General features: G+C 39.5%; 1 protein-coding gene across 1 annotated transcript in view; it reads right to left on the bottom strand.

Moving 5' to 3' along the window:
• Positions 1–17,924, bottom strand: part of pappa2 (pappalysin 2) — a 110,019-nt gene extending 92,095 nt beyond the window's left edge. Inside the window, exons 1-4 of the mRNA XM_084732600.1 lie at positions 15,831–17,924; positions 6,108–6,340; positions 4,276–4,503; positions 3,509–4,107 (exon numbers count right to left, since the gene is read on the bottom strand). Coding sequence (XP_084588726.1) covers positions 3,509–4,107; positions 4,276–4,503; positions 6,108–6,340; positions 15,831–16,803 — 2,033 coding nt within the window. The 5' untranslated portion in view covers positions 16,804–17,924. The remainder of the gene's footprint in view (positions 1–3,508; positions 4,108–4,275; positions 4,504–6,107; positions 6,341–15,830) is intronic.
• Between the last annotated feature and the right edge of the window lie 9,944 nt (positions 17,925–27,868).

Below are 27,868 nucleotides of genomic sequence, written 5' to 3'. Positions count from 1 at the left end.
GAGGTGACTCTTCAACTTATTTTCCTCTGTTTCTTAAACTGTTTTGGATTTAGTGGCATCTAGGGGTGAGGCTGCAGATTGCAACCAACTGAATAAAAGGATGTCTCTAGAGCCTGTGTTTGGTTTGGCCACTCTGGGCTACTGTAGGCATAGATGAGGACCCACTCGTCTGTAGATAAAATCAGCTCATTCACAGGTAACAAAAACATGATGGTTCTTATTTTCGGGCAGTTATGCACTAATGCACTAATGACAACAGCATACTCCTGAATATTATATTCCATTTCTGCAATATTCTGCTGGTAAATCCCTGTGAATCTTACACCCTTGGCCTGTAAATCAGCAGCACAACAACATGTTCATATCAATTAACCCATCTGTCTAATCTGGTATTAGGTAATTTTTTATTTCAAAGGTGTTTTATCAGCACACGCAGACCAAAATGCCTCTGGATACAGAGGTATTGCGCTGGATGGACCTGCTGAGTGGACACAATTGGACAGACCTACAACCACTCAGAGCAGCAAAATGTGTGACTTTTCAAATCTGGACCAGCAATCCCCCTCTGTCAGTCCTCATAGAGAACCTGCCCCATATTCAAGTAGCTGCTGAGTGAGCTCTTCTCAATTTCACACTTTTTCTCCAGGGTAAAATCATTCCATTACAACACGTTGTCCTGTCTTTGTTGAGATTAAGATGGCTTTTTGTTGAATAAGAGTTAAATCACAGAGTACATTATTAGCTTACACACCAGTTGAGTCTTTAAGAGATTCAACATGGTTGGGATTTGGATTATGGCACAAGGAGTTGTAATAACATATCCTGTAAATTGGTAAAGAAAGGTCCATTTGACTAAAGTATACATGGAAAAAATAACTATTCTAGTGGTTTAAAAAAAACATTAATACATCTTGTGTTAAACTGTCACACTCTGTCAACTCCAGACATCAAGCGCTAAATCTATCGTTTTAAAAAACAGCTCCAGTTCCCATGTACTGTTTCCCAGTGGCCCAGTGTAAAGCTTGTGGTTACCATTTGGATTAAGGACTGGGTCTTTAAGAACCTGGGCCGACGACTTCATGGCGAGACTTCATGCAAGCTATTTGGAACTCTGCATGAGCCTGTCTGTCAGACCAAATGGAAGGCAGCGGGCTGCCGCTTGAGTTGTTTAGTAAAAATAAGTGTGTACTTTGGCCTCTTAACCCACCATCCCCGCTTCACAGAGCTCTGTCTAAAACCACTGGGGAAAGTGAGAGCACCAATTTGTACATGTAGCATGTTGAGCTGTTTGAGCTGCACTGTGCATCCCTGCTGAAGCACTGCAGCGTGCAGGGGCAGATATTCACCTCATGGGGAGAAACAGTCTGATTAGGGGCCATTTATGCCCAGAGATATCTTGCCCTGGACAGACATGTTGTCCTCAGTGGCTGAAATATTTATCCCCTTGTTGCTTGCTCTCCTGGGTCTCTCCAACTACGAAGCCTTTTACATTCTCCTCTTAAAATAAATTCATGTATATCGATGGACTGACTGACATTATATATTCAATGAAAGTTTCGAGACCAGCAACAACTGAAAACAGTTTACTCCGTATAATAAGACCCTGACTGTAGAGATGCACAGAATCTGGCAAGGACAAATCTGAACGCACAAACCACTACAAGCTCCAGCTCGGGGGTGATGTACTGCGACTGGGGCCGTGCTTGGTTATGGCTCTGCTTTCAACAGGCTGGCCAAGTCACAAACATTTTCAATGTTTTTTAAAACATTAGAGTGAGAAATATGTAATGCAGTAACAGAATCTTGATTCATAGTTGATCAGCACTGCCTACTTTAACAATTACAGAGTTTCGGGGTGGTGGTATGTTGTGATGGATGGACTAATTTGTGTAAAGCTGGAGTGGAGATGTGGTTATGGGAAAAAGCAATCAGGCACTGGTCCGTCAACTCACCATGCCGAATCTATCATACACCACGAGGCCAGAGAAGCTGTCCTCCATGGAAAATGAAGAGGATCTGTTGACTTGGCATCTGTCAACAGATCCATTGTGTCTGCCCCACCAGGAGAATTTCAGGGATATAGCGTTTTCCAGCCTGATTGGATTGGCTGGTTTTTGTGCTTCTACCATGGGTAAATAGGTTACATATACTGTTTTTACACCAAAAATAGTGTGTAGATGCAAGTTTTTTTAAAACATGGGAAAATCCACTAAACACACACAATCAACCAGTTTGCCTTCCTGTTTGTTGGCTGTTTTTGGTTTTATGGGTTTTTTTTTTTTGATATGCGCTGGAAACCTCAAGTGTTTGCAGGAACACAGAGATCAGCTCTCAGTATTTTGTGGTTTGAAATTTAGTTTCTCTCCTGTGCCGCTGTTGTACTTACTCATGCATCTTATTTTACTTTTTATTTTATGTCTTGCGTTTGCTTTCAGCTGGATAAGAATTGTGTGAAGTGACTGCTGATGAAAATCCAACATTTCCTGAATTTGCTTCTTCATAATAAAAGCTTTTAGATCAAAACATGATTGAAGACTTTTGTGAAAATTATAGGAAATTAAATGTTTATTGACTGTTCAGCTGCTGGAATAAGGACGAGCATGTACCAGTTAAACACACACCTTCAATCAGGTCCAAACTCCAAACTCAAACCAAGCAGCACGTACATGAAAATGGAATAAAAGTGTTACAAATATCAATGGAGGCAGCAAGCGTGTCCAACCAATTGAAGCTGGAGGCGATAAACACCCAAGACTAATGCAGAATCAGTCAATTTAACCTGAGAATGAATGCCAACTGTACTTTTTCCCACTGAAGACAAAAGCCATATGTTGGCAGGTTTCATATTTTGTTTTGCTCAGTGTAAAAGGGGCTATGGTTAAATTGTTTCCCTTTTTGTTAGTTTTTACAGTCAGGAGATTGCACAGGGTGTTTTATTTTGAAAACTGACCAGATTCTCTATACTGTTCCTCTATTTGCTAACTTTGCCCAACTCGATTTGGTCCATGCAGCTTCTATCAAAAATGGACTCTGCGTGTATTCTCTGCAGAGCAGAGCGAAGAACCACATTTGGGACACATCTAAACCATGCTGCTGCATTCTGATGGAATAACAATCACTGTCTAGAATAGCCACAATCAGTTCCAGTATCAGGAGCAAGGTGCAGCATCCAGGGACCACCTCTACTTCTAAGCCAACACCTTGGTACCTTTGTAGATGGTGGGGAAAATCGGGGCACCCAGAGGAAATCCATTCAAACATTTAGAGAACAAGCAAATACAAAAATGCCCTGCCCAGGAACCCATAGCCCTCTTGCTGTGAGGCAACAGTGATAACCACTGAACCACCATGCTGCTAATTAGTACAACAAAAGCATAATGTCACACTTACAGAATCCTCTCTAACAGTCTAACTTTTCAGATAGGCTTTTCATGTGGTAATAATCTCAAAAGAGAAATTTAGAACAACAGAGGGGTCAGAATGACATGACTTAATTTATTAACCTCACCTGTCAGGGGACTCCGGATCGAAGCAGGTCTTCAGGACGTCTGTGACCTCTGGGTCACAGCAGTCTCCATCATCGTAGTCATAGAGTATACTGTTGCACTCCATGTTACAAACTCCATCCTGTCTCTTCCAGTTGTAGCAGGGCCCCAGTCTCAGGCAGTCCCCTCCATCGTGGCCTGTTCTGGGGTGGTCACACTCTGGGTCACATTGGCGGTTCCCAATCTTCCCAATTCGACAGTTGCTAAGGATAAACTGCTGTCGCAGGCTTGAGTTCTTTACGGTGTGCACACTCAGATCCAGGGTGATGTTGTAAGGCCGAAAGGCCTCTGTTAGAGCCTCATGCTGGAGCTGGATCTGGGCTTGCGTCACGGTGGGGTTTGAACCATCATCATTGGAAAGATTGACGATCCGGTAGCGAATTTGCTTGGTTGTACGGAGCTGCCAGTTGTCGTTGTAGCCCAAGATAATGTCAGTGTTGTCACAGGTTGTCAGGCCACAGGGTGGTGGCAGGAATGAGGACACAAGTTCTTGCTCAGGGACAGGAGTGGTGATGATGGTTGGATGGAGGCCAACTTTGTATGGCATCCATAGCTTTTCCACCTCAAAGTTAGAAGCAAAATACAACATTTAGTTAAATTCAATACTATTTCCAATCTTATTCCAATATATAACAATGAAATAGATGTTTTAATATGATTACTGCTAAAGCAACTAATTATGACTAAAAGTCAACATTATAAAGTGTAGAAATTAAATATATCTAGTTACATTTGTGAAGTCAGCCCACATCGCTAAGACTGGCTGGCTTTTGTCAGTTTGAAGTGGTCGCTTCAGCAGCTCCTCATGAGAGCGAGCATAGCCCCACAAGACCATGCCTCCGATATGGCCCCTGAAGCTCTGTCCCTGATCTGATTGGTTACTGCCAAGGAAGAGGCTTCGGCATGTCTTCATGAAGGGGCTGTAGAGATTACCCGACTGGAGACTGCTCTCTCCCACCTGAGAGGAATGACAGCCAAGAAGAGAGGAGAGGCAACAAATGGCTCTACATTTCATTATGTCATGAATATAATAAATGATTGATGGCCTATTCCAAGGGCAATCTTCTCATTTCACTAGACTTTTTAAGAGTCATTAGCATTAAGTCACCCAAGTTTTATAGCTGCCAGTGTTGGGGCAATGTCACTTGAGTTTTCCATCAAAATTAAGGGACATTACATATTCACCCTATTCCCTGAATGCTCTGATTGGCTGCAACTACAGTAGCCTAATGTCAATTTGGTGTCCTGTCCTCTGTAAACAAATCCAACTGCTTGCAAGTCAAAATGAAGTTGCATTGATGAGGTATCGTTAATGGGTGCTTAAGTTCAAACACCAGATCTGTTACATAAGAATTTAATTATTGATAAGCCGAGCATGGACTGATGAGAACCTAATACAGGCTCTCACTCTGTCCGACGACCTTTATGTACAACTGATATGAATAAAATGTGATGATGACAAAAGCAACAGTATCACACTTTTAGAGAAACAATCCCACCTGAAGATCCATACTGTTTTTTCGGAAAGCTGGGCATACACTGTACAATTTTAGAAATGTTTCTGACTCCTACAGCAAATGTCAGTTATGTGCAACATAAAGCAAAGGTCATGATTGTAGTCACAATCACAGTCCAGTCTTCAAGCCACAACCTGAATGCTCACATGTTCATGTAAAATGTAAAATAAAACAGGCCAATGTCAATTGTTAATAAAAAATATATTCGAAAGCTCTGAGGCAAGTAGATGTTTGTTTGCTAACAAGGCAAAATCGTGCTGCCTTGATCATCTGTGCCATCCTGTGTGCTGAAACTTCTAAAAATAAAAGAGGCACTGGCTTATATGGACTAAAATGTGGCTAGAAACGTGAACAGTATGGCTTGTCCACTTCGCAGAGAGAATTGGACATAAGCTTGCTACGTTTTGCTGTACATATATTCTGGATACATGGCACATCATGTCACCATGGCACTCTTAGACGCTCTGTTAGTGCAGTGAGAATAAAGCCACTGACATGGGGAATCAACTTATGACTCTCCGTCAAGTGTGAGAACCTGAAAACGGCCATCAAAATTTCTGATATGTCAGAACGACCGCTGTTTGGGAGCAGCTGATCGGTCCCCCACCATCCATACACTGATCGACAAACAACGCCTAACAAAGCTGAAATTCAGTCTGACTGAAATGAGTCGTGTGGCTCAAAAATTGGGTCAGAAACAAGCTCAAATCGTACAGTGTATGCCCATTTTAAGCTTTCAGCCACATCAAACGGTCTTCATTTGATGGAGTGTGCTCAGTTGTCATGAAGATGGATGTTTTTGTCCATGCTGACATAAAGGCTAAGCATGAAAGACCATTCTTTATCTTGTGAAAAAGATGAAGGTCATATGATATCATAGGCGTACAAAATCTGGAAAGAGCTGGGAAGTGGACGTTCAGTTTGGATTGCTTTGTCACAGTACTATCACTGTACTTCACTGATGAAGAAGTTGAAAGCAGGAGGTAAATGGCCAAACTCGACCAAACTGTGAGCCAAAGTTCAACCATGCACTAAAACCACACACCTTAGCTCCATCAACATACAGGGTCATGTGGACGCCGTTGTAAGTAGCCATCAGGTGAGTCCAGGCATTGGCTCGATACCGCTGATGGCTATGAACAGTGGTGGATTTTAAGGCTCGGTCTGTGCGAAGTGTGAAGTAGAACCGTGCGTCTTTGGCGCCAGCAGGTTCCACTGTGCGTATGCCTACTGACCAGCCCTTCTCACTCAGTGAATGGGAACAGTTGTCAAACACACCTGTGGCAAAGGGGAAATATGGAAAATGATTTAAATTAAATTATTTTGACAGAATTCTGTTAGGAAAAAACATGCAAATATTCAGTATTCAAATTTCCTTCAAGAGCATTAATCAATCAACACACAAACAAACAATCTTTCTGAGTGATTGCGGTCCTGCGGACAAAAGACAACTGAGGGAGAGAGACGTACAGTGAGGCTGAGATGCACAGATAGACAGAGTAAGACAGAGAGAATAGACAGAGCCAGAGACAGCAGGAGAGAACAGAGAGGGGAAGGAGGACGGAGGTATTTCACTCAGCCAAGGCAAGGCCCTGATGTTTCCATCTGCTGTTGCAACAGACACACACAGATCCACATCTGCTCCACAGATGTCGAGCACTAGGACAGCGAAGGGTCAGGGAACCCCTTCACCCTCCACAACGCTGTATGCGTGTGTGCATGCGTATATGCTTACATTGCATATGTGTGTGGAAGTGTTTAAAGTGGGCAGTTGCAGCAAAATATCCCCAAGGAGGTGAGGCAGTTTCATGGTTAAGCATTTAATTTGGTGAAAGAAAGCAATGGTTAGGACGCTGTTGTAGCTTTGCCATGTAAATTAGATTATACTGTATGTCACCTACTGTACTACCAAATGTAACTGCACAAATACATTAGCGTCAGTCTAAACATACAGTTACACATGGTATGCTAAAGGTGCTACGTAGTACAATCCTCAATAAATCATCAACACATAAATTTGGAGACAAAAAGTTGGCCTTAACATACAGTGCATCACCAAATATGTATCACAAGGTCATTTCCTGGAAATCTGCTAATTGCTTTACAGTGTACTGTACAGTATGCTGTAGGTACATTATTTAATGGCACATAACAGGAGGAGGGCATTGTTTGAATCAAACTGGGCCAAGGTTTTCAGAGTTTCATACAGTGATAAAAAGAGTACGGACAAAAAGTGACATTTAGTTACATTCAAGGCTCATCATTAATCTCACTTGTTTGTATAATGTTGAATTCAATTAGTTACTGTTGTTTTAAGGCTGCATTGTTTTTTGGCCACTAGGGGGCAGCAAAACTAGCCAAAAACATTGACATAAAGTTCTAATGGTGAACATGTTAGCAAACCATTGGCTATTTGCACAGTTAGCAGACAGGGAACAACATCAGCATTCACTTACTGTCACATTTCTGACTATTTAAGTCCAATGTTCACTCCACTTCTAACTATCTGTTGGTCTCCACCAGCTACTGAAGGAAACATTTGTCGTTTCAGCTGCTAAATGCATTTTCACCATGCAACCTGCCGTGTAGTGTTGGGTAGGTGGCTTACAATATTAGAACTTTTTTGCTTTAAAGAACACGTGGAAATGAGACTGATGCAAACAATGAAAGTGATCCAAAACAGCAAAGTTGCAGGCCAGAAAACCAAAACAATGAGCCAAAATATGCTAAAATGTTTCATAGAGCTAAAGGAAACTTCAGAGTCAGGTGATAATCTTTTGGTTCGTCACTCTGATGGGCCCCTTATACAGTAAATTACATAGTAATTTGATCAACTGTTTGACTAATATAAGAATTTTGATTGGTGCCATTTTAAAAATGCTACATGTGCAAGTGTAGGCTATTAAATGTAATTTAAATCCCAAATTTGAATAAAACATCATGTCATAGACTTAATTACGTTTGGCACTGCATATTGAGGCATGAAAAATATAAAATATCTTTTTATCAGACTTTTTATTAAGTTAATACATTATAATACATAATACAAACACAAAATGCAGTTGAATTCTCAGAGAAGAAACATATTAGGTGGTCTACAATTAATAAAGTTAAAGTATGAAAACCAAATCCAGTATAAAGTCCAAAGTCATTGACTTTCAAGCTTCCATATTGTGATGTATTTCTGAATGATCGATTGGATGTCATGATATTATTGATTGAAATTGGTTGGTTCAAGCCTACATAAGCAGACATCATATTTTGTTTGAGAAAACATGATTAGATTTTGATTCTGATTTTGATAAGCAATCAAATATATATTTTTTTTTGTATTTTTGGCATTAAATAGTTACACGACATGAATAGACGTGATCTGAAAGGGTTATAAAGGCATCATTAATTTCATCTCAACTTTAACCCTGTACAATATTACACTTTTGTTGAATTTATCAGAACAATCAATATTTTGGCCAATATTGTTCATCATTATCAGCCAGTTAACCCATTAGTATTGCAATAAATGTTAGCCAAAAGGCAGTAAAATACATTACACTGTACATGCAATAATAATGCAGCACCTAAAGAAACATAGAATCAGTGTCATCATTGCATTGTTTGTGGAGCAGTGTATTCTAGACTCTCAATACTCTGCAACACATACAGTAACATGACAATAAAAGATTAAATGTCCAAACAAAGAGATTTATAAGATCATCGCTGACCATTACAAGTCAAACTAATGTCAGTGTCATGTCTAGCAGAAACAATAGGAGTTTGTTTTTCACTATATTTGCCAGATTCCTTCAGGACACTACAAAGAGAAAAGCCCATGCCACAAAATGCTGCCCTCACATAAGGAAGCAATGAGGGGGAAAAAAAGTTGAGTAATGGAGGCGGATCTTTGATCACAGTAAATGTGAGTGGACGTAACAGTTTGTGGTCTCCCTCACTATCTGGACAGCTGTGGTGCTGCACCATAGCGCTTTTCAATTTGTTTGATGTATGTGTTGTTCTGTCAAATGTGCAGCTTTTCAAATGTAACATTCTTGATGTTGGCTCGTTGGAAAAACAGTGAGACGGTGATGTTCATCATCATGTGAACAGCCTGCTTATATGAGGGTTTCATTAGATCAATGTGTCTGCAGTCTCTGCTGAGAATCAATGGAAACTGTCAAGTTAACTATGAGGAGAGAGACTCGGTGGGAATTTACACCACTGTGTAACCATGTAGCTATTTAGAGCCTGTCTCAAGAATAAAATTATAATTTGATTTTTTGTGACAAGAAATTAGTTAAAAAACAATGTAATGTCATCAGATAACTAACAGGATCACATGTATTTATCATCTGGCTTTTGATTTAATGGCTATTTAATGCACTTGACAATACAGCACTGGGGTGTGAAGGGAGTGGTGTTCTTGCAAACAGTGAAGTAAAGAACCAGTATTAAACATCACCATTATCATTAACAATGCAATAATAATGATGAGCATCTTCATGGTCATCTTGGAATCATTACTGTGGTCACTACAGATGTTCCAATAACATTAGTCCATCCAATCCAATACTAATTCTGATACCTGAACTACTTGTCTTCTGTGGATGTGATGTGATTCCTATCATTGTTGTATAGCCTAGCTCAAGTTTTTTAGGACTTTTTATGCCTTTATTTAGACAGGACAGCTAAAGTGAAGACAGGAAATTGGGATAGAGAGTGGGGCGATGACACACAGCAAAGGGCCACAGAAAGAAGCTGAACCCCCATCTGTGACATTATCCTATCATACTCATTATGACTGCATCAATACTGTCAGTGTTTATCCTATGTATTATATTCATCATAAATATTAGTACTGTCAGCAGTGGTGTAAAGTGGGACAGAGGGAGGGAGAGGATGAGGCAGAGGGCAGGGAGTAGGTTCAAGCCAGGGCAATGAGGGCATGCTTGTTTTTGTTGTTGCAGTTACAATGGTTTTGTCTTTCATTTGACTGCACATGCATGTTTGGTTGTAAATGTATGCGTGGCTAGGCTTAAATTAGCACTACTCACTGCCATTCATGCACGGTAGATGAAAAAGGACACAGGCAAATTACACCATGACTGTGAAAAAAACCTCAATATTAAAGCTCCAGTTTACCATTTTATTTCTCATTCTCACACATGTCTGCAAACAGGACTTAATCATAACACCACAAGAGTGGTATCTTCCTCCTTTCACTATTGTGGGCAGCAGGGAATTAGTGACTTTGAATATCTGCTGAAACGATTAATTGATTATTAATCAATTATTGAATCAATCAACCACTATTTTGATGATCAATTAATCAGTTTGTGCAAAAAGTCAAAATTCTCTGATTAAATGGAAAGATTCTTTGGTTTCTGTACTCCTCAATGACAGTGAACTTAATATCTTTGGGTTGTGAATAAAACAAGACATTGGAGGATGTTCTTCTGGGAAACACTGATCAATATTTTTCACCGACATTTTAAAACAAACAACTATTAATCAAGAAAATAATCATCCTATTACTCAACTATGAAAATAACTGATAGTTGTAGCCCTTGATGCCAGCACATTAAAATATGAAAATATCATTATTATCTAATTGCTGTATACTACTAAACTTATATGGATGTCGTATAATTGCTGTCATCATGGTATAGCCTGGCTCAGGTGACTCCATGGTCCGTAGAAAAGAACCACCACTGCCATCAATGTAACCAAGCATCTTGGTGTTGCCTAACTGGGAAGGTTTAATAAGTAAATAACAAATGGAGAAGTAGTGTTTTTTTTATAGTCCTTTTATTTTCTCTCCCACATGTCAACAATGGAACCAACAACTCCTGTCTTTTAAATCATAATGTTACGATGATAGAGGGCTGAGTGGTTGATGACTGTCAGGCATCGCAATAGATGATGGCATCATCCATTAGCCCAACTCTAATAGACCAGACTGGATTTTGGGGAATTTTAAAAATCCAGATGTCATAGGGATTCAGAAATGTCTAGAAAATGCCAGTCAGAGTTTCCCAGAGACCAAGGTGACATCTAGAGTTGTTCCAATGTCCCGATACCAGTACTGGAAATGCTTCAGATACAGCCTAAAATGCTGGATCAGATATTGTTGATTACATGAGTCAGTGCGCCTATTTTATATCACATAATTTTATTAGCCCCAAAACGGCACCCTGCTACTTCCCCGCAGCGTCCCGTATGCCTTTTTTTTGTACCTGAGCTTGGACATACAACAATTATAGCAATTATATCACATCCATAGCAGGTTAGTAGTATACAGCAGTTAAAAAATATTAACTAAAAGTAAAGATATTGAAATTGGTATCAGGAAGGAAAAACTGGAATCAGAACATCTCTACATAAGCTGTCCATAAGCATGTATAATGATGTATAACCCAAACAGAATCTGATTATTTTAGGTCAATACTGATATTCAGGAGTTTTAGAAATGCAGTCATAACTATGTCATGGTGATACTGTTTCTAAATCATGTAAAACCTACTTCTGTGTCATTTGTGGTAACTGATGATTGTCTAACTGATGATCATTAATGTCAGAAGTAGAAAATGTCCATCACAGTTTCCAGAGCCCAACACGACATCTTCAAATTTCCTGTTTTGTCCACCCAACAGTCCAAAACCCAAACATTCTGAATTTACTATCACAGAAATTAATCATGCAAAACTGAGCAAATTCTCACACTTGAGAAGCAAAAGCAAAAAATATTTTCTAGGTTAATTTGATAAATGACTTAAATGATTAACTGTTAATCAGAATTGGTGATCCACTGTCTGAGAGTCATTAATCATCTAATTCTTTCAGGACTAAATGTCATCATGTATTCCTGATCACTGTGATTTTTCTGTCACCGCTGTCACCATGTCTGCAGTGGAAACCAAACAGAGCTAACCCCAGCTGGATAAACTCTGTTTGACCTTTGTGGTGAAAAGCAGCCTCTCGAGACCAGTATCTTTTTCTTGGAAACCATTTAACAAGAGAGTTTCACACAGCACAAGAGATTGCTGTTAAAAGGGCAAACCCAAAATGCTGTTAGCGTTACTAGATATAGTATAGCTGTCACAAGCAATTTGCAACAACATACGTACGGCAGCTCCGTGGACCTCGTGTATGGCAGTGAAATACGCGCTACTACAATAACAGGGAAGCAGACAGAGGCCGGAGACTGACCGGTCATGAGGCAGTTAAAGAGTCTGACTGATGCTGTGTAGGCAGACACAACAGCAGAGTGACCAGTATCACTTCAACTCCACAGACTTGGACAGTGTATTAGATCTTATTGACAGCAGCCATACTGACATGACATAGTATGGTAAACATCACTGATGATACTAATCAAGGTCCCAATGCATTCAGGTCAAACTGAGTGAGGGTGCTGCTGGATCACATGTTGCTCTGCTACAGTGATTGGAAGCAGACCTTAATTAGCATCATTTGTAACACCTGTGTTTATCCTACTGTTTCATATCCGTATGACTGCTGTGGAAAAGGTCTATCCCCAACTCAGTGTGTGGCCATGATCATGTAACCATAGTTACTGTACACAATAAATGCACAATACATTTTTGGATTATTTGAATGAAGTTGCTATCCTAATTTGCGTTGCTTGTCTTAAGTGTACTCAGGTTACTGAGGTCGCTGATTGTGAATAGTGATTTCATATTGTGATTTGTTTGTATTACGCTGTTTTGTTTTGGATGTTTCTACTGTTATCAAGTAGGGCTGCAATGATTAATCAATTAATTAATTATTAATCTATTATTAAATTAATTTTATTTTGATAATCAATTAATTGGTTTGAGTATTTTTTAAGAAAAAAAAAGTTCATATTCTCTGATTCCAGATTCTTAAATGTGAATATTTTCTAGTTTGTTTACTCCTCTATGACAGTAAACTGAATGTCTTTGGGTTGTTGGCAAAACAAGTCATTTGAGGACGTCATGTTGAGCTTTGGGAAACATTTAACAACATTTTTCACAATTTTCAGACATTTTATAGGCAAACAACTATATAATCAACCGATTAATCAGCTATGAAAATAGTCATGAGCTGAAGGCCTATTACCAAGGAAAGACTGTAACCGTAGTTACTGTACACAGTAGAGCCCAACTGATATATCAGTGGATCAATATTATCAGTCTGATATTGATCTATAACAGCTCTTTAGGTTTATATCGGTATGAGCATATATGCAGTCCAATACGCACTGATACTTTTACAACATAATGCAGATTGTTTTTATTCTTTATCTTTCTACTCCATGTATATTTGATCCATATTTGATCCACTAACCTTAACCAGTCACTCCTCATGTCTAAACCTACCTGAACCAAGTGATGAAGGCAACGAGTAGTAACCAAACAGAGGCAGAGCAGGGCGGGTCATGACTTGGCCCTCCTCGGAAAGAAAATTTGTCACCTAATGCCCTATGTGAGCCATGTTTCAATGCCTGATAAATGTCTCTTTTCAAGATCAAACCGCACATTTTAGAGTGCCCTTTTATTGTGTCAAGTCCAAGGCACACCTGTGCAATAAGCAAGCAATTTAATCTGCATGTAAATCATCAGTATCGGCCAGCGTATCTATATTGGAATTTTTTTACTTCCTAATATTGATATCGGCATTGGCTCCAAAAAGCCGGCATCAGTTGGGCTCAAGTACATATTACATTTTGTTAATCAGGTTATTGGGCTAATCTTTGTTGTCTATTAGGCTGTGCAGTATACTAGGTACATAATGTATATTTCAGTAGGAAAATTTCCACAGCATTATGGACCTGTTTCATTGCAGCCATACTGGTATGAAATAGTAGAGTAAACGCCAATGAATTTCATCCCATTGCATTTAGTAAAGCCTTACCAGTGAGCCAACATGCACAGTAGCAGCACCCTGACTCACACTCCGTTTGACCTGAATGGATTACTATCATAATTCAGCGCTGTGTACATGTGCATCACATGCTCTGTTTAGGGCGCCAAGTGCAGGGCAGCAGCAAGGCAGCATCTCACAGCTCTAGTGCATTAATCAACTCCGCAGGGACGCCCTCGTCCTCGGCTGACATTACTGTCTTTCAGAGGCTGTTGCGGGCCTCTTTTAAAGGCTGATATGGCCATTTTCAAAGGGGTCCCTTGACTTCTTACCTAAAGATATCTGAATAACAATGGGTTCTATGGGGATCCCAGAGTCTCCCCTTTGGTGACATGCCAACTTTATGCTAATCTCATGCAAATTTAGGCAAAAACCATGAATTTGGATGCAGCATAAATGTGTTATTTTTGCCCATTCTAAAAATAGTATTTGAATTTTCCTGCATACTGGGCTCCCTAAACAGTATTGGAATATCATAAATTGGGCATGACTGGAAAACTGAGGCTCTTGTGGACTCAGTGAGCCCAGTGTGTGTTCATGTGTGATCATGTTAGCTCCCATAGTATCCATTTCATCGAAGAGAGACCATTTTTTGAAACCCGACCTCACTGTAAAAAATTAGGTAATAATTTTCAATGGGGTTCATCAAGGTCTTTGTATCCTAACAGGATAGTTCACTCAAAAATGAAAATTCAGTCAGAATCTACTCGCTCTCATACCGACTGAAGGTCAGGTTTATTTTTTTTTAGTCCACAAAACACTGCTGGTGTTTCACAGGAAAACAGCACTGCAGAATCTCCCAGTGTAAGTGAATGGTGACCAGTTATCAAACTGAAAAATCAACCAAAAAAGAAACTTAAAATGCCTTCATACCGTTTGTCTGGTGTAATCCCAGTCTCCTAAAGCCCCAACATGCTGTTCACTCACGTGCACGCACTGTCACATCACACACACCCAATTCAGACGGTGTGCACATGAACGTGGCTCCAAGCTAAGCATCTACAGTGAAGATTTAGGATAAAAACATGGTGTAAATGATGTCTTACAAGTCAACTTGGCATGTTGGGGCTTTAGGAGACCTGGATTACATCGGACAAGTGGTATGGAGAAATTTAATGTTTTTTTTGTTTTTTTTTCAGTTGTCTTTTTCTCCGTTTGAAAACTGGTCATCATTCACTTAAACTGTTTGGGAGATTCTGCAGCGCTGTTTTCCTGTGAAACTCCAGCAGTGTTTTGTGGACTAAAAAACTAAACCTGACCTTCAGTCAGCAGGAAGGTGAGCAGATAATGACTGAATTTTAATTTTTGGGTGAACTACTGCTTTAATGAGGCATTTCGGGAGGATTTTTCACCTTTTTTTTTATTCTAAACGGGGTCAAAAAGGGTTACATTTTGCACCAAATCTGTAACATACATGGTATCAACCCACTGAACAGCAACTGAGCAACAGCTTAAAATAGCCCTCTAAACCCTCTAAACCTGAATAAGCATAAACCAAAATACAATATTTGGATTGGATTGGATTTATTAACTAGGGACACCCAGCTGTCTAGCAGAGGATATGTCTTAATTAGTATCATTAGTAACACCTGTCCTCACACTACTGTTTTATGTCAAAATGGCTGCTGTGAAAAAAGTCTATTATGGACTTGCAGAATTAGTTTATTGTTAAATGCATCATTATTTTCTTGTTAATTACAGCATTGTTACTTTATTTATATAGTTAAATGTCTAACATTTGATATTGATTAAAGGAGGATTAAAATAGTTTTCAAAGAGAAGCTGTAATCCATTTATTACCGACAGCCAGAATGACATGAAAAACGCTAACAACCAAAAACAAGCGTTCCAGTCAGTTTTCACCCACCTGCTATGACTGCAGGGTTGCTCTGCCCTCCCTCGGGCTTCACCCACAGCTCCAGGCTGAACTTGGCCCTCGGCAGCTCCACCCCTGCGGACGGCTTCACCTTCAGCTGCTCCCGACGCCCGCTGAAGTACAGGGCGGTCATCCAGGAAGGGGGCACCCTCGGCACGGGGCTCCCCCAGGGAGAGGAGCTGCCCACGGGCAGGCTCGCCGGCGGGTCCGCCTCCTCAACCTCCCCGGAGTAGTCGTCGTTGCCGTCCTCCGTGGTCCCCGTCGAGGACTGCTGGTCTCCATCCGCCTGCTGCAGCCTGTAGAGGACCTGGAGCCCCCTGGAATCTGTGGAGCTGTCGGGGAAAACTTTCTCCCAACTGGAGTTGCCATCTTCCTCGTAGAGAAGCGTCCCGTCGAGGCTGCGGTTGGAGCGGGAGGTTGAGCCCGAGGAGGAGGCTGTCTGCCCGACGTCTTTTAGCAGAGACACCCCGGGTTGCTGTGTGGCGTCCACACTGACATAATTCGGGTCTCTCCCGTTTGTTGTGGAGGTTTTGTCATAAAGCTGTCCGGGCAACGTCACGTATCCGTCCCCCGCTCCCGCCGCCGCATCGTCCGCGTCGCCCCAGCTCTTCTTATCATCCTGCCCCGCCGGCTCGACCCGGTGCACCCCGGTATCAAACCTGCACCCTCCCGCACAAACCGCAGGAGCGCTCTTTACAGTGTATGGCTCTTTCCGGCTCGTGTGCGTCCTCGCATGGGCCGCTGGAGGGCGGTGTTGGGACGGGGAGAGGGCGCGGGGTTGCCGCCGGGACCTCCAGACGCCGGAGACGGTGCAGGGTTCACCTGCTAGCCTGGAGAGCTCACGGTCTGCCCGCCGGGCCAGGGCGCGCTTGTAGCGGCTGAGTGCATCGGAGCGGACCGGGTTGAGCAGCCACGTGTTAGTGATGAGGACGAGGAAGATTGCCAGTAGTCTGAGCAACAACATTTTCTCAGGTTAGGGAAGGTATTTGGCGGGGGTTTGTTGAAGATAAAGGGGAAAAATATCTTAAAAGTCTGGCTCTGGTTTCCAGATCAGCAGCAACACCAGACCAGACTGTGGTTGTTAGATCTACTTGCGCACATTTACCTAGCAGTAAAGAAACGGCTGTTCAAAATGGAATTTAAAATGAACCTTTATAGTAAACAAATTAAGAGAGTAATCAAATAAACCATCAGTGCATTCCAAAGTGATTAAACTAATAAAGAGGATGTCACATTCAAAGTCATATTGAGGTTCTTGGTATGTTTTGGTGTTGATTTTGAATAAAGTCCTGAAGAATCACAGAAAACAATCAGATCTTCAGCTAAATTAATCTAAATCCTGTCTTGGCGCAGCTGCAGTGGCTCTCCACACTCCTGCACTTTGCGCGGACCCTTTCCATTCATGTAGCCTGTGCTGTCTGCAAAATATCTGTCACTTTGTTTCTGTTTACAGGTAGGAAACAAGTCAAACTATTTCTGTCACTGAGCTCATGAGGTAAAGAAACAATTGTGAAGTGTCACCAGGCTGATTCCAAATTTGAAATGACCAGAAACAGAATTATTTTTATTCGGAGAAAAATGTGGATGCAGTTTCCCTTCTTTAAAAAAAAGTGTCCGATTTTATTTGCATGGATTAAATCAGGTGGAATCAGATTATTTCACTCCATGGCTTTGCACAAAGCCTCTATTTTCTTTTACCTGACAATTGCGGCATCATTTAGTGCGTCCTGCTCCAAAATATGGCTGCAAGGTGAATCAGAGTAAATAAAAAAAACAAAAAAAAAAAAACAAGACAAAGTCACTCCAGGGGCAAATTGAAGTGCAGTGCAAAGTGCCAGCCCTAAAATAGCTATCCTACTTGTTGAATTTCTGAGAGAGGACAAAAATATTAGTCCGTTAAATCATGGTTCGGCGTCTGCGCGTCAGCTCCTCCTGGTTTTGTTGGTGCGTCTGTGCGCTTCACAGAGTGACTTGCTGCTCCTCTGTACCGGTCCATGCAGTAGTAGTAATATCCTCCTCCATTCACTCCTCCATCTCTCTCTCTCATTCTCTCGAGTCCAAAGGTTTTTTATCAGGGAGCCCCTGCCCGCCGCCCTGACATCACCGGTAGGGGAAGTGTGTGGTGGAGGTGGTGGTGGTGGAGGAGTGGGGTGGGTGGCGTCCTTCCCTTGCCTCACACTTGGGTTTTACAAGGGAAATCCTCTTCTCTCCTCTCACTCCCCTACCCAGTCCTGTGCTGCTGTGCATCCCTCTGATGCAGAGTGGAGTCAGAAAAGGGGTTGTAAAGTTTATTTAGTCTTGTCCTGACCTCATGCATCCCTACATACACCTCCAGTGCCATTCAGATCCTTTACTTAACTAAAAGTAGCAATATAAGAATGAAAAAAATATTCTGTTTCAAAACAGTCTTGCATTAAAAATGTTATTATCAGCAAAATGCAGTGGTGGCATGTAAGAAAGTATAGTCTACTGTGCTTAAGATCAATTTTGATGTTCTGTTATTACAACAACTACAACATTCAGAGGGAATTCTTGTACATTTTACTCCACTTAATTTATTTGACAGCTTTAGTCCCTTTGCAGATTAAGAGTTTATGCAAAACAGATGCAGCTTGTAAAATATATGCAACATGCCGCTAACACTTTCTATGAAGGAAATATATAATGCATCATAAGTAGAGCTAGACAGATATATTGGTTAGCTGACATTATCGGCCTGAAATTGGCCTATCACACCTATATCAGTCTATATTGGCATTGGTGCGTTATTATTATCTGATGTCTGCCATTATGAAAACTTTTTTTTGTACAGAACATTAATGCCAATTGTTTTTAATTTTTTGTAGATTTATAGGCATTTTATGTATATTTGATCATCTTTTTCAGAATTGTTTAACTCCCTAATATCTATATCAACACTGGCCCCAAAATCCAGGACTGGCCCTAATTATAAGCACCTTCATAAGACATTATAATGCATTTATCAAGCTCTTTATACATGTGTATAATCAAGCATGACAATTTATAACAGCTACACCTTTAAAATGTCACATACACTTTATTGGGTCAGTAATAATATTGATACAACTTTTAAAATATATGCAGAAGTATATATGAAAACACTATCACATTTTCTATGAAGGTCATGTCTATAATGCATTATAAACACATTGAATTCATAAGACATTGTAATGCATTTATAAGGCATTATAAAACTCCTTATCACTCATGACAGCTTACAACAAGGTTTATTAAGTATTATAAATGGTGGTCATAATGTTTTTTAAGTTAATGTGCTTATAAAGCATTATGACTTTAGGTGACTTTAGGTGTTATCAGAATATATAATAGTTAATTAATAGGTTGAATTAGCTCCACATGTATTATAAGTTCAGCATTCATAATGCTTTGACTGTATGCCAACAGCCCTTATTGCCAAAAAGCAAATTATAACTACCATAACTGTCACCAGTTATAACTCCACACAGAGAAGTGCTCTGACATATCATAACAGATGATAAATTCAAAGACTTTGAAATGGAATAATGTCTTATAAAACTACTTATATGGTATTGTCAATTCACTTAAAGCTCACAAAGTCATGCTATAGTATGTTATTGATGTTTATAAGATTTATAAACTGTTTTATAAAGTCTTATGAAAGGCATTATGATGTCTTATGATTTTACTTATAGTGCATTATTGGCAAGAAAGTGTTACAAAGCTACCCACTAAACAGAATTTAGTTAAAATTAACTCCACCTTGACCAACTACAACTGTAAAATGCATCATACACATCAATTCATCTGTAATAATAATAACCAAATAATATAATTTTCTGAGTTATAAGTACTTTTGATAATATGTACAGGATTTTTACTTGTAATAGATGATTTTATAGCTGCTTTTACTTATGTAAATGATTTGAGTATTTCCTCCATCACTGGTACAATGTTGTAAAGCAAAACTGTACACATAATATTGTAAGTAGAAAATGTTGTCTGTGACTGTTATATCATTATATAGTTCTACTGGATCATGCATTTTTGTGTAAGCAACATTTTACTGTTATAGCTGGAGCTACTTTATAGTACTTTATGTGGAGTTGGTTAGTTAAATCTCTATCAGTGGATTATAGTTCATCATTGGCTTCATGTGAAAAAGCTGAATATTTAGGAACCTGCCTTGAAATAAGTGTAGTGGAGTAAAAAGTGCAATATTTGCCTCTGAAATGTAATGACAATTGAAGTAGAAATACCTCAAAATCATGAGTAAATGTACTGAGATACTATCCACCACTGTCCATATGGATGAATGATGGTGGAGGTGGCTGAGCTGGGGGTGGAGGGGTGTTTGCTCCTGCTACAGTAACATAAGTGTGTTTGATCTCTCCCTTGATACCCCTCACTCTTCCTCCCCCTGTCTCTCTATGTCTCACACACACACACAAACACACGCACACACTCCAAAGTGAAGGAGGTGAGGTCTGAGTGAACCCTCCCTCCCTCTCCCCTCTCCCACCCCATTTCTCTTTCTCCCTTCCTTTCTTCCTCTCACCCCCTCCCTCTTCTCTCGCTCTATCTATCTCACTCGCTCATGCTCTGGCTCTCTTCAGTGGTACAACGCAGACAGGCACAACATCTGTCTCGCACATGAAAAGGGTTTTTGCGAGCTTTTTATCATCCAAATATGCTACCTGCTCTTTGCCGAGCTCTTGTGCTCATGTGGACTGAACCAGGGCTGAAAAAACAGGGAGAGGAAACATTGGGTCAGAGGGGGTATTAAAAGCAAAGGAAGATGTAAGCAGAAATATATGGAGGGATATCAAATAATAAAAACACAAATAAGAATTTTAATTATTTTATTGATTCATCTGTATAAACAAATACAAAAATGTTCTTAGAAAGAATAAGTTAACATTTTTAAGTTGCAGCAACCTCACAATCTAGTACATACAACTCAAATTAAAGTTAACTTAACAAGTAGATATTAACATTAGCATAACTGAAGGGTAATCATTACATTTATTCACCCTTTTCAGGGGAACTTGATTCCTAAAGTAAGATCAACTTGTCTATTGTATTGATAACTGTATAAAGAAATAGATAAATTCTTTAAACTTAGAAAGAGCAAGTTCATTCACTTGTCATTTTTAAGTTGACCCAACTTCCCAATTAAATACAACTCAGTTCTAAGATGAATAGTGACATTTACTTACTATTTTCAAGGGAATATGCCTCCTAGAGTTTTTAAGTAAGACCAATTTGTCTATTTACTTGATTTACATACAAAAAATCCTTACACTTAGAAAGAACAAGTTTGCAACAACTTCACAGTTAAGCAAATACAACTGCATTTTAGGACATCTTAACTGGTAGATGTAAAGTAAACATAACTTATCATTTTAAATCAATTGGTTTCCTAGATTTTTAAAAGTAAGATCGACTTAGAATCAGAACGGTCAACCCTTTTTCTTCCTTTGCGGCTTCTACTTTAAAAGATGTGATAAAAGTAAAATTATTCTGTTCCTCATTTTGTTGGGGACACCCAAGAACCCACTCAAGGACTGATGTTGGTCCCTGGACCCCAGTTTGAAAATGACTGGCATAGGCAAATCCTGGAAACAAAAAAAAACTAATAATCTATGCTGCATATCCATCTCTGTGTACATACATACATGCATCATGCATAAACACACAAATGCAAACCCCATCAAATAAGATCATTTAAACACATTATTGGATACTATAAATGTATTACAGCATGGGTCCTCAAACAGAGGTCCTGGACGTCAAGGGGGTCCTCAGAGTTAAAGCAGGGGGTCCCCCAAATATTTGTTTAATAATTTTTAGAAAGTTTTATTTGCTTGTTTTGTCAAAAACTGCTTGAAAATACATATTAACATGAATCCAAATCTGCCTATTAGAAAAAAAAAAACACAACAAAACAAAAAATCCTTCTGCAATCGTGTGAGATAAAGTTAAATAACATATCGCGGCAAGCATCGTGGAATGAGTGCAAGAAGCAAAGAAATTCGGCATAAGGCACAGGCACTCAAAAAATGCAAAAACGGCCGGCACACTAATGGTTAAAAGCTTAAACCAGCATAAAAATGCTGATTACCAACACAAACCACCATTTTTTAAATAGAAACAAACAAAAAAAGTAACATTTCTATTTTGTAATATAAAATAGCAAACTTCTACAACTATTAACACCAGTAAGCATGATGGGAAATGAGGGCCATATTTGGAAGCTTTCATGTGCTATACAGTAAACCCTGAACAGTCTGAGGCGGATGGGAGGGGTGGGCTGAAACCATTACAGTATCATGCTGTTTAGGATATTAAATTAATTTTATGCTGTTGGACAAAAGAAACTTAACTGAAGGACCACTTACTCGAATTCTCTTGAGCTTTCTGCCACATCATTTTCTCAGCGTTTGCTCACACTGAGGTAAGTTTTTCAAGGTCTGAATATTATACTGTTTTTTCTATTAAGGAAGCCTGTCTGTTCCATACATTCTGGGAAATGTTACATTCACATCTCACAATCTGTAACATCTGTATGGTCACACAGAGCAGCGGTTTGTATTGGACGGTGGAGAAATATACCAGATTTGTCCTGCTTGGCCAGCAGAAGAGGTGACACCGCAGAGCACAGCGTAAGTGAATTTACCTGCAGTAATACCACACACTGAGCTCTGCACCACTTCCCGTATTATTCACCTTTTTCATGCATTATAACTGTTGCAGAACCCCTTAATTTCCTTTTGTCTCTCCGAGCCAAACTATGAGCTTTTGTATGTTCTTATCATATATGGATGAATATTTTTGACTCATCAGAAATACCTTTGCAAATGGAAAAATAGCTTTTGGCAACATGTGCAGGCGATCCTAACTCAAAAGACAGGTGTACTCGCTGAGATGTTTCCAGACACTGCAAACAAAATCTATAGTGATCTTGAAAATGCTATACAATTTACATTCTGTCAGTTGTTTGTAGACTTTTTGTATGACCTCTTTAGGATTTTAAAGCATCCTTCCATCCTTTTGCGGGATTGATTTGTGCAGTCATGTTCATGCATACAGCACACAGATCCATTCATTCATGTATTTAATCATGACGCACTCACTCGTTATTAACCCTCTAAGTGATAATTAAAAAACAACAGTGGCTGTTCCATCTGAAGCGTTGCCCCTTTCTTCTCCCCCAGACCCCACTATTTTTTGTCAGGCTCAATTTGCAAACAGGGCCCTGGCTCGAGGCTGGAGATGGAGATGGAGGAGGAGGCCGCTGGCAGTTATGGCAGGGGCCCCCGAAGGGGCAAAAACGGTTCCTAAAGAGTGGGAGGCAGGAATTCCACAATCCCAGCCTGCCTGACTGAGGGATCTGCCTGCTAAACATTCAGCTTTTTCTGCTGGCAAAGTGCCCTTTGAAATCCAGCTGCAACTGTGTTGGAGAAAAAAAAAAGCAACAAGAGAAATAGGAGGGGCGGGTTTTAGAGAAAGCAACAAAAAAAGGAGGGAACAGGAGGATGAAGGAGAAGAGACAGAAGAGAAAGAGAGGAAGCGAGCGATGGAGGGGTGTGCGGTGTGTTGTAGATTGTGTGTGTGTGTGTGTGTGTGTGTGTGTGTGTGTGTGTGTGTGTGTGTGTGTGTGTGTGTGTGTGTGTGAGAAAGTCTGAATGGGCGTGCTCCACCGGGGCCTCACCCCCCGCTGTAAGGGACCTCCACAGATTATCCTTCATCTGAGCTTGTCGGTCTTGACCCCACCGACCCTGAGGCCCGCTCTCTGTCTTCCTCCCTCACACACACACACACACTTTTTCTCCCGCACTCACTCATTCGTTTCTCCACACACCCTCATTATTTCCTCTGTGTCACTCACTCTTTCTCTCTTACCTCTCTGCTGCTGCCGCTCACTAACCTCTAACGCACCAACACTGCTGACCCTCCAACGCCACCCTGCCACCACACACACACACACACACACACACACACACACACACAATCCAGTTCCTCTTGGAAAAGAGGGGGGACCCAATAGGAGAAAATCCAGGCTGATGTGCAGGACAAATGAGGAGGGGAAGAAAGAAGAAAAGGGGAGAAAGAAAGAAGGCAAGCTTTTCACCACCAGTGGTATAAAATAGGAAGGGGGGAGAACGAGGGGTCGAGGGGGACAAATGCAACACGGTGTATATACAGTACTGCAGGTGTCCGGCTCAAAGGGTCTCATTCAGAGTCAGTTGTTGCATGTTCGGAGTATTTAAGGTGATAAAATTAGGAGCTAAACGTGATATTTGTGCCTGATATTATGTGCAATTAAAAAAAATCTTTTTGTTTGTCTTCCTTTTGTTTCCAATCAATCTGTACTGTACGTTATCTCTAGAAAACCCAGAAGTTATATTTAAAGACATGGAAAGCAAAAAAAAAACAAGCTTATATAAATCATATTGTGGCATAGGTTGCCCTTTATTTTACAGAATGTTAATAAGATATAACAAGCTGTACTTAAACTGTATCAAGTTAGGCAAAATAAAAAAAGAAAAACATGAACATGTCCTTATTACACAGTAGTTACACCCTTATTAGCCACAGTATACCTAATCATACACTAATAAGACATAAGAAGTCATACTTTATGTATGAAATTAGACATAATAAAAAGTATTTCCCACTGTTACACATTTATTCAACTTTATTAGTGGCTAATTAAGGACACATTACTGCAGAAGTGTACTGTAAACTAAAATGTATTATTTGACACTGTTAGACTTTTATTATACTTTATTAGAGGGCAATTAGGGACACATTAGAACAGACCCACACTGAACTCTTAATTGTATTATTTACCACTGTTAGACCCTCATCAGACTTTTATTAGAGAGTAATTAGAGACATTTTATAACCAAACTGTACTGTAAATTAAAGTGTATTATTTCTCACTATGAGACTCTTATTAGACTTTATTAGAGAGTAATTAGGCACACATTAGACCAGAACTGTAACTTACACAGTAGACAAACACAATTATATCCCAGCAAGACACAATATAACTTATGTTGTAATTATTTGGTAGATTTGGTTCACATCCAGCTTTTAAATGTGGAGGTAACACATATATTATTTCACTTTAGTTTGCAGTGCAGTTCTGTTGTAATGTGTCCCTAATTAAACTATAATAATGGTCAAATAAAGAACATATTTGTAGTTTTTGTCTAATTTGATACAAAGTACGGCTTGTCTTACTAGTGTGCTGTAAAATAAAGTGCAACCGTGACATATTTTTGTGCATTTAATGCAATTAGGCTGAAAATTGCATAAATGTTGAGTTTTCCTAATATTAGCACACTTGGCTTTCCATTTTAAATTGAACCCAGCATGATTGACCTCTGCAGCACAAAAAAGACATTCTACTGTACACGGTGGTCTTTTACTCTTCGATGTATCCAGTAATTTTCCTCTTGCTAAAAAACCTTATTACACATCCTAACTGAGCTCCGTAATGATACATATAAAATTCTTCCGCAAACAAAAACATGGGAAAATCCATGTTGTGCGTGACTACGCCGAGGACCCCTTATTTGCCCATGTGGAGGTAAAAAATGGAAAAGCAAGTAGCAGGCTGGATAAACTGTGAGCGTGAATACGTTAGTGCTCCTTAGGTTTTATTTGCAGAGCTGCAGGTGGATGCTTGAATGACACGACACTGTTTTGCTTGGCTCGGCACCCGGCTGCACTTTGTGGATGTGACCTACCAGGTTGTTTTTGATGTAAAGGCAATATCATCTGAGGAGACACTCTATTTCTATGGTAGACTGAAATCATAATATGTAATATTCCTACAGTATTCCAAAAGGAACCTGTGTGTTTGTGTCTGTATATTTGATCTCCTGAAGTATAGGTCTAATCATAATGTTTTTATAATTTTCTGAGGGGGTCTCTTTTTTTGAGCTCAGGAATAACCTTGCAAATTATGATATTTTTTTCTAATATTATTATTTTCACTATCAAATATAGTATATTGACTACAACATAACTGATGAACCCCGTGATAATTTTTATTTAATTACAAATGTTGATCACATTCCACAAAAGGAATTTAAAAAAAAAAAAGATTCGTTATCGCTGTTGTTGTTTAGCCCAAATTTCAGTGTAATGAGAGAAAATCAGTTTGCATTCATATGGTCAAATAAAAAAGGAACTGAACATGGATACATTTGGTTTGAGTCTAAAAACTATTAGTCTATACACTGAGTAATCAGAAAAAAACAGTAACGTGCATTCAGTAAAGCTTATGCTTTTCTTACTTAGAAATGATTTTGTTATCATCTCCACCAGCTGAGTGCCCAGAGGAGATCACACGATCAGTCGTGTGTGTGTGTGCATGTGTGAGTGACCTGGAGCTTGTCTGCGGCTAATCTTGCATAGTACAGGACACAGCAGCTTACACTGTTTTGTACATTTATGACAGTATGATCAAGGACCTCTCGTGCTTGGGGTGATTCACAATTTTTGAAAAACCTGTGTAAAACCTATAGCTGTTACCGTTTCTTCACTCCTCTTAACCAGTCATTATGGGCCTCCAGTCATCAACAACTGCAAGGCTAAACCGAGGCTTTTTTAAAAAAACTTTTTACTAATCTACTAGCAGTGTTGGAGAGTAATTACATTTAATTAAATTACAAAATAAATGTAATTGTACTCAGTTACAGTTGCTGAAAAAAATATGTAATTAAATTACAGTTAGTAATCAATAGTTGGTAATTGCAAAGGCATTGCATTTCAATGTTCATTTCAGGGTGCCTGGTGGAGAGCTGCACTCTTCTAGTATTTCTAGGATTTTACATATTAATGTGTTGACTCATTTGTGGTGTATTGGATTCATTATCTGTGACACTATAAAGGACCAAAAAGCCAAGAAATGGACCAAAAAAGTCCAAAACAAACAAATAATAAATTGATTCCTTTTTTTTTTAAGCTTTTAACAGCAAATGCAGATGTGGTTGAAAGCTGTGAAAAGAGTAGAAAGGAGACCTTTAAGGTGAGATAATTTTGTCACACGTACCGTTTCCAAGTTCATGAATGAACTTCCTGACTCAATACTTCATCCAGTTCAGTTCCAAAGGAAAAATACTGAAAAGGCCTTACAATACAATGGAATCCAGTATCAAAAACACCACAGACTACAGTGACAGAGGTATAAAAATGCATATCTCAAATTCTCAGTTTCACAAAAAGAGGACTTACTGTACAGTCACATAAATAAAAGCAAAATAGACCTTTTTCACAGAAGCCATTGATATGAAATAATGGAGTAAACGCAGGTGTTGCCAGATATACTTATTAAGGTCCCGTTCCATTCAGATCAAACAGAATCAGGGCTGCTATTTTGCATGTTTGCTCACTGTAAAGGAGGAAAGGAAAAAAAATATTTATTTAGATTTTTATGGTCACTTGCTGTGGAGCTACATTCTTCCTTATTTTAATTAAATGATAAATTTAAGCCTGAAAAAATGAAAAGGCTCTCCTACACTAAATGGAACAGGACCTTAATTAGTATTGGTAACACCTGTGGTCATATGAACGTGGCTGGCCGTGACAAACGTCGATTACACCACTGTTCATTACAGTAAAAAGGGGGTCATAGGTGGTTGTAAGGTCGTATCCTAGCCTAGCCTAGATTTGTCCTGAAAAAATGCTATTTTCTGTGGTGACAGATCATATAAGACCTTTTTCCCAGCAGCCATACTGATATAAAATAGTAGGGTATACGCTGGTGTTACAAATAATACTAATTAAAGTCCCATTGCATTTTGTTTAGCAGAGCCTTTCCAGTGAACCAGCGTGCACAACAGCAGCACTCTGACTCTGTTTGACCTGAATGGAAGAGAATCTTAATTAGTATCATCGGTGACACCTGTGTTTACCCTACTAGTTCATGTCAAAAGTGAAAGAAAAGTCTATAAAGAATAAATTTCACTCTCAAAAACTACTTAGAGTATTAGTTACTTTTTAACAATTGA

Source organism: Lutjanus erythropterus, chromosome 12, assembly GCF_056507025.1.
Source record: "Lutjanus erythropterus isolate fLutEry1 chromosome 12, fLutEry1.hap2, whole genome shotgun sequence".
Taxonomy (NCBI): Eukaryota; Metazoa; Chordata; class Actinopteri; order Lutjaniformes; family Lutjanidae; genus Lutjanus; species Lutjanus erythropterus.
This window is presented reverse-complemented; position numbering and strand designations above follow the sequence as displayed.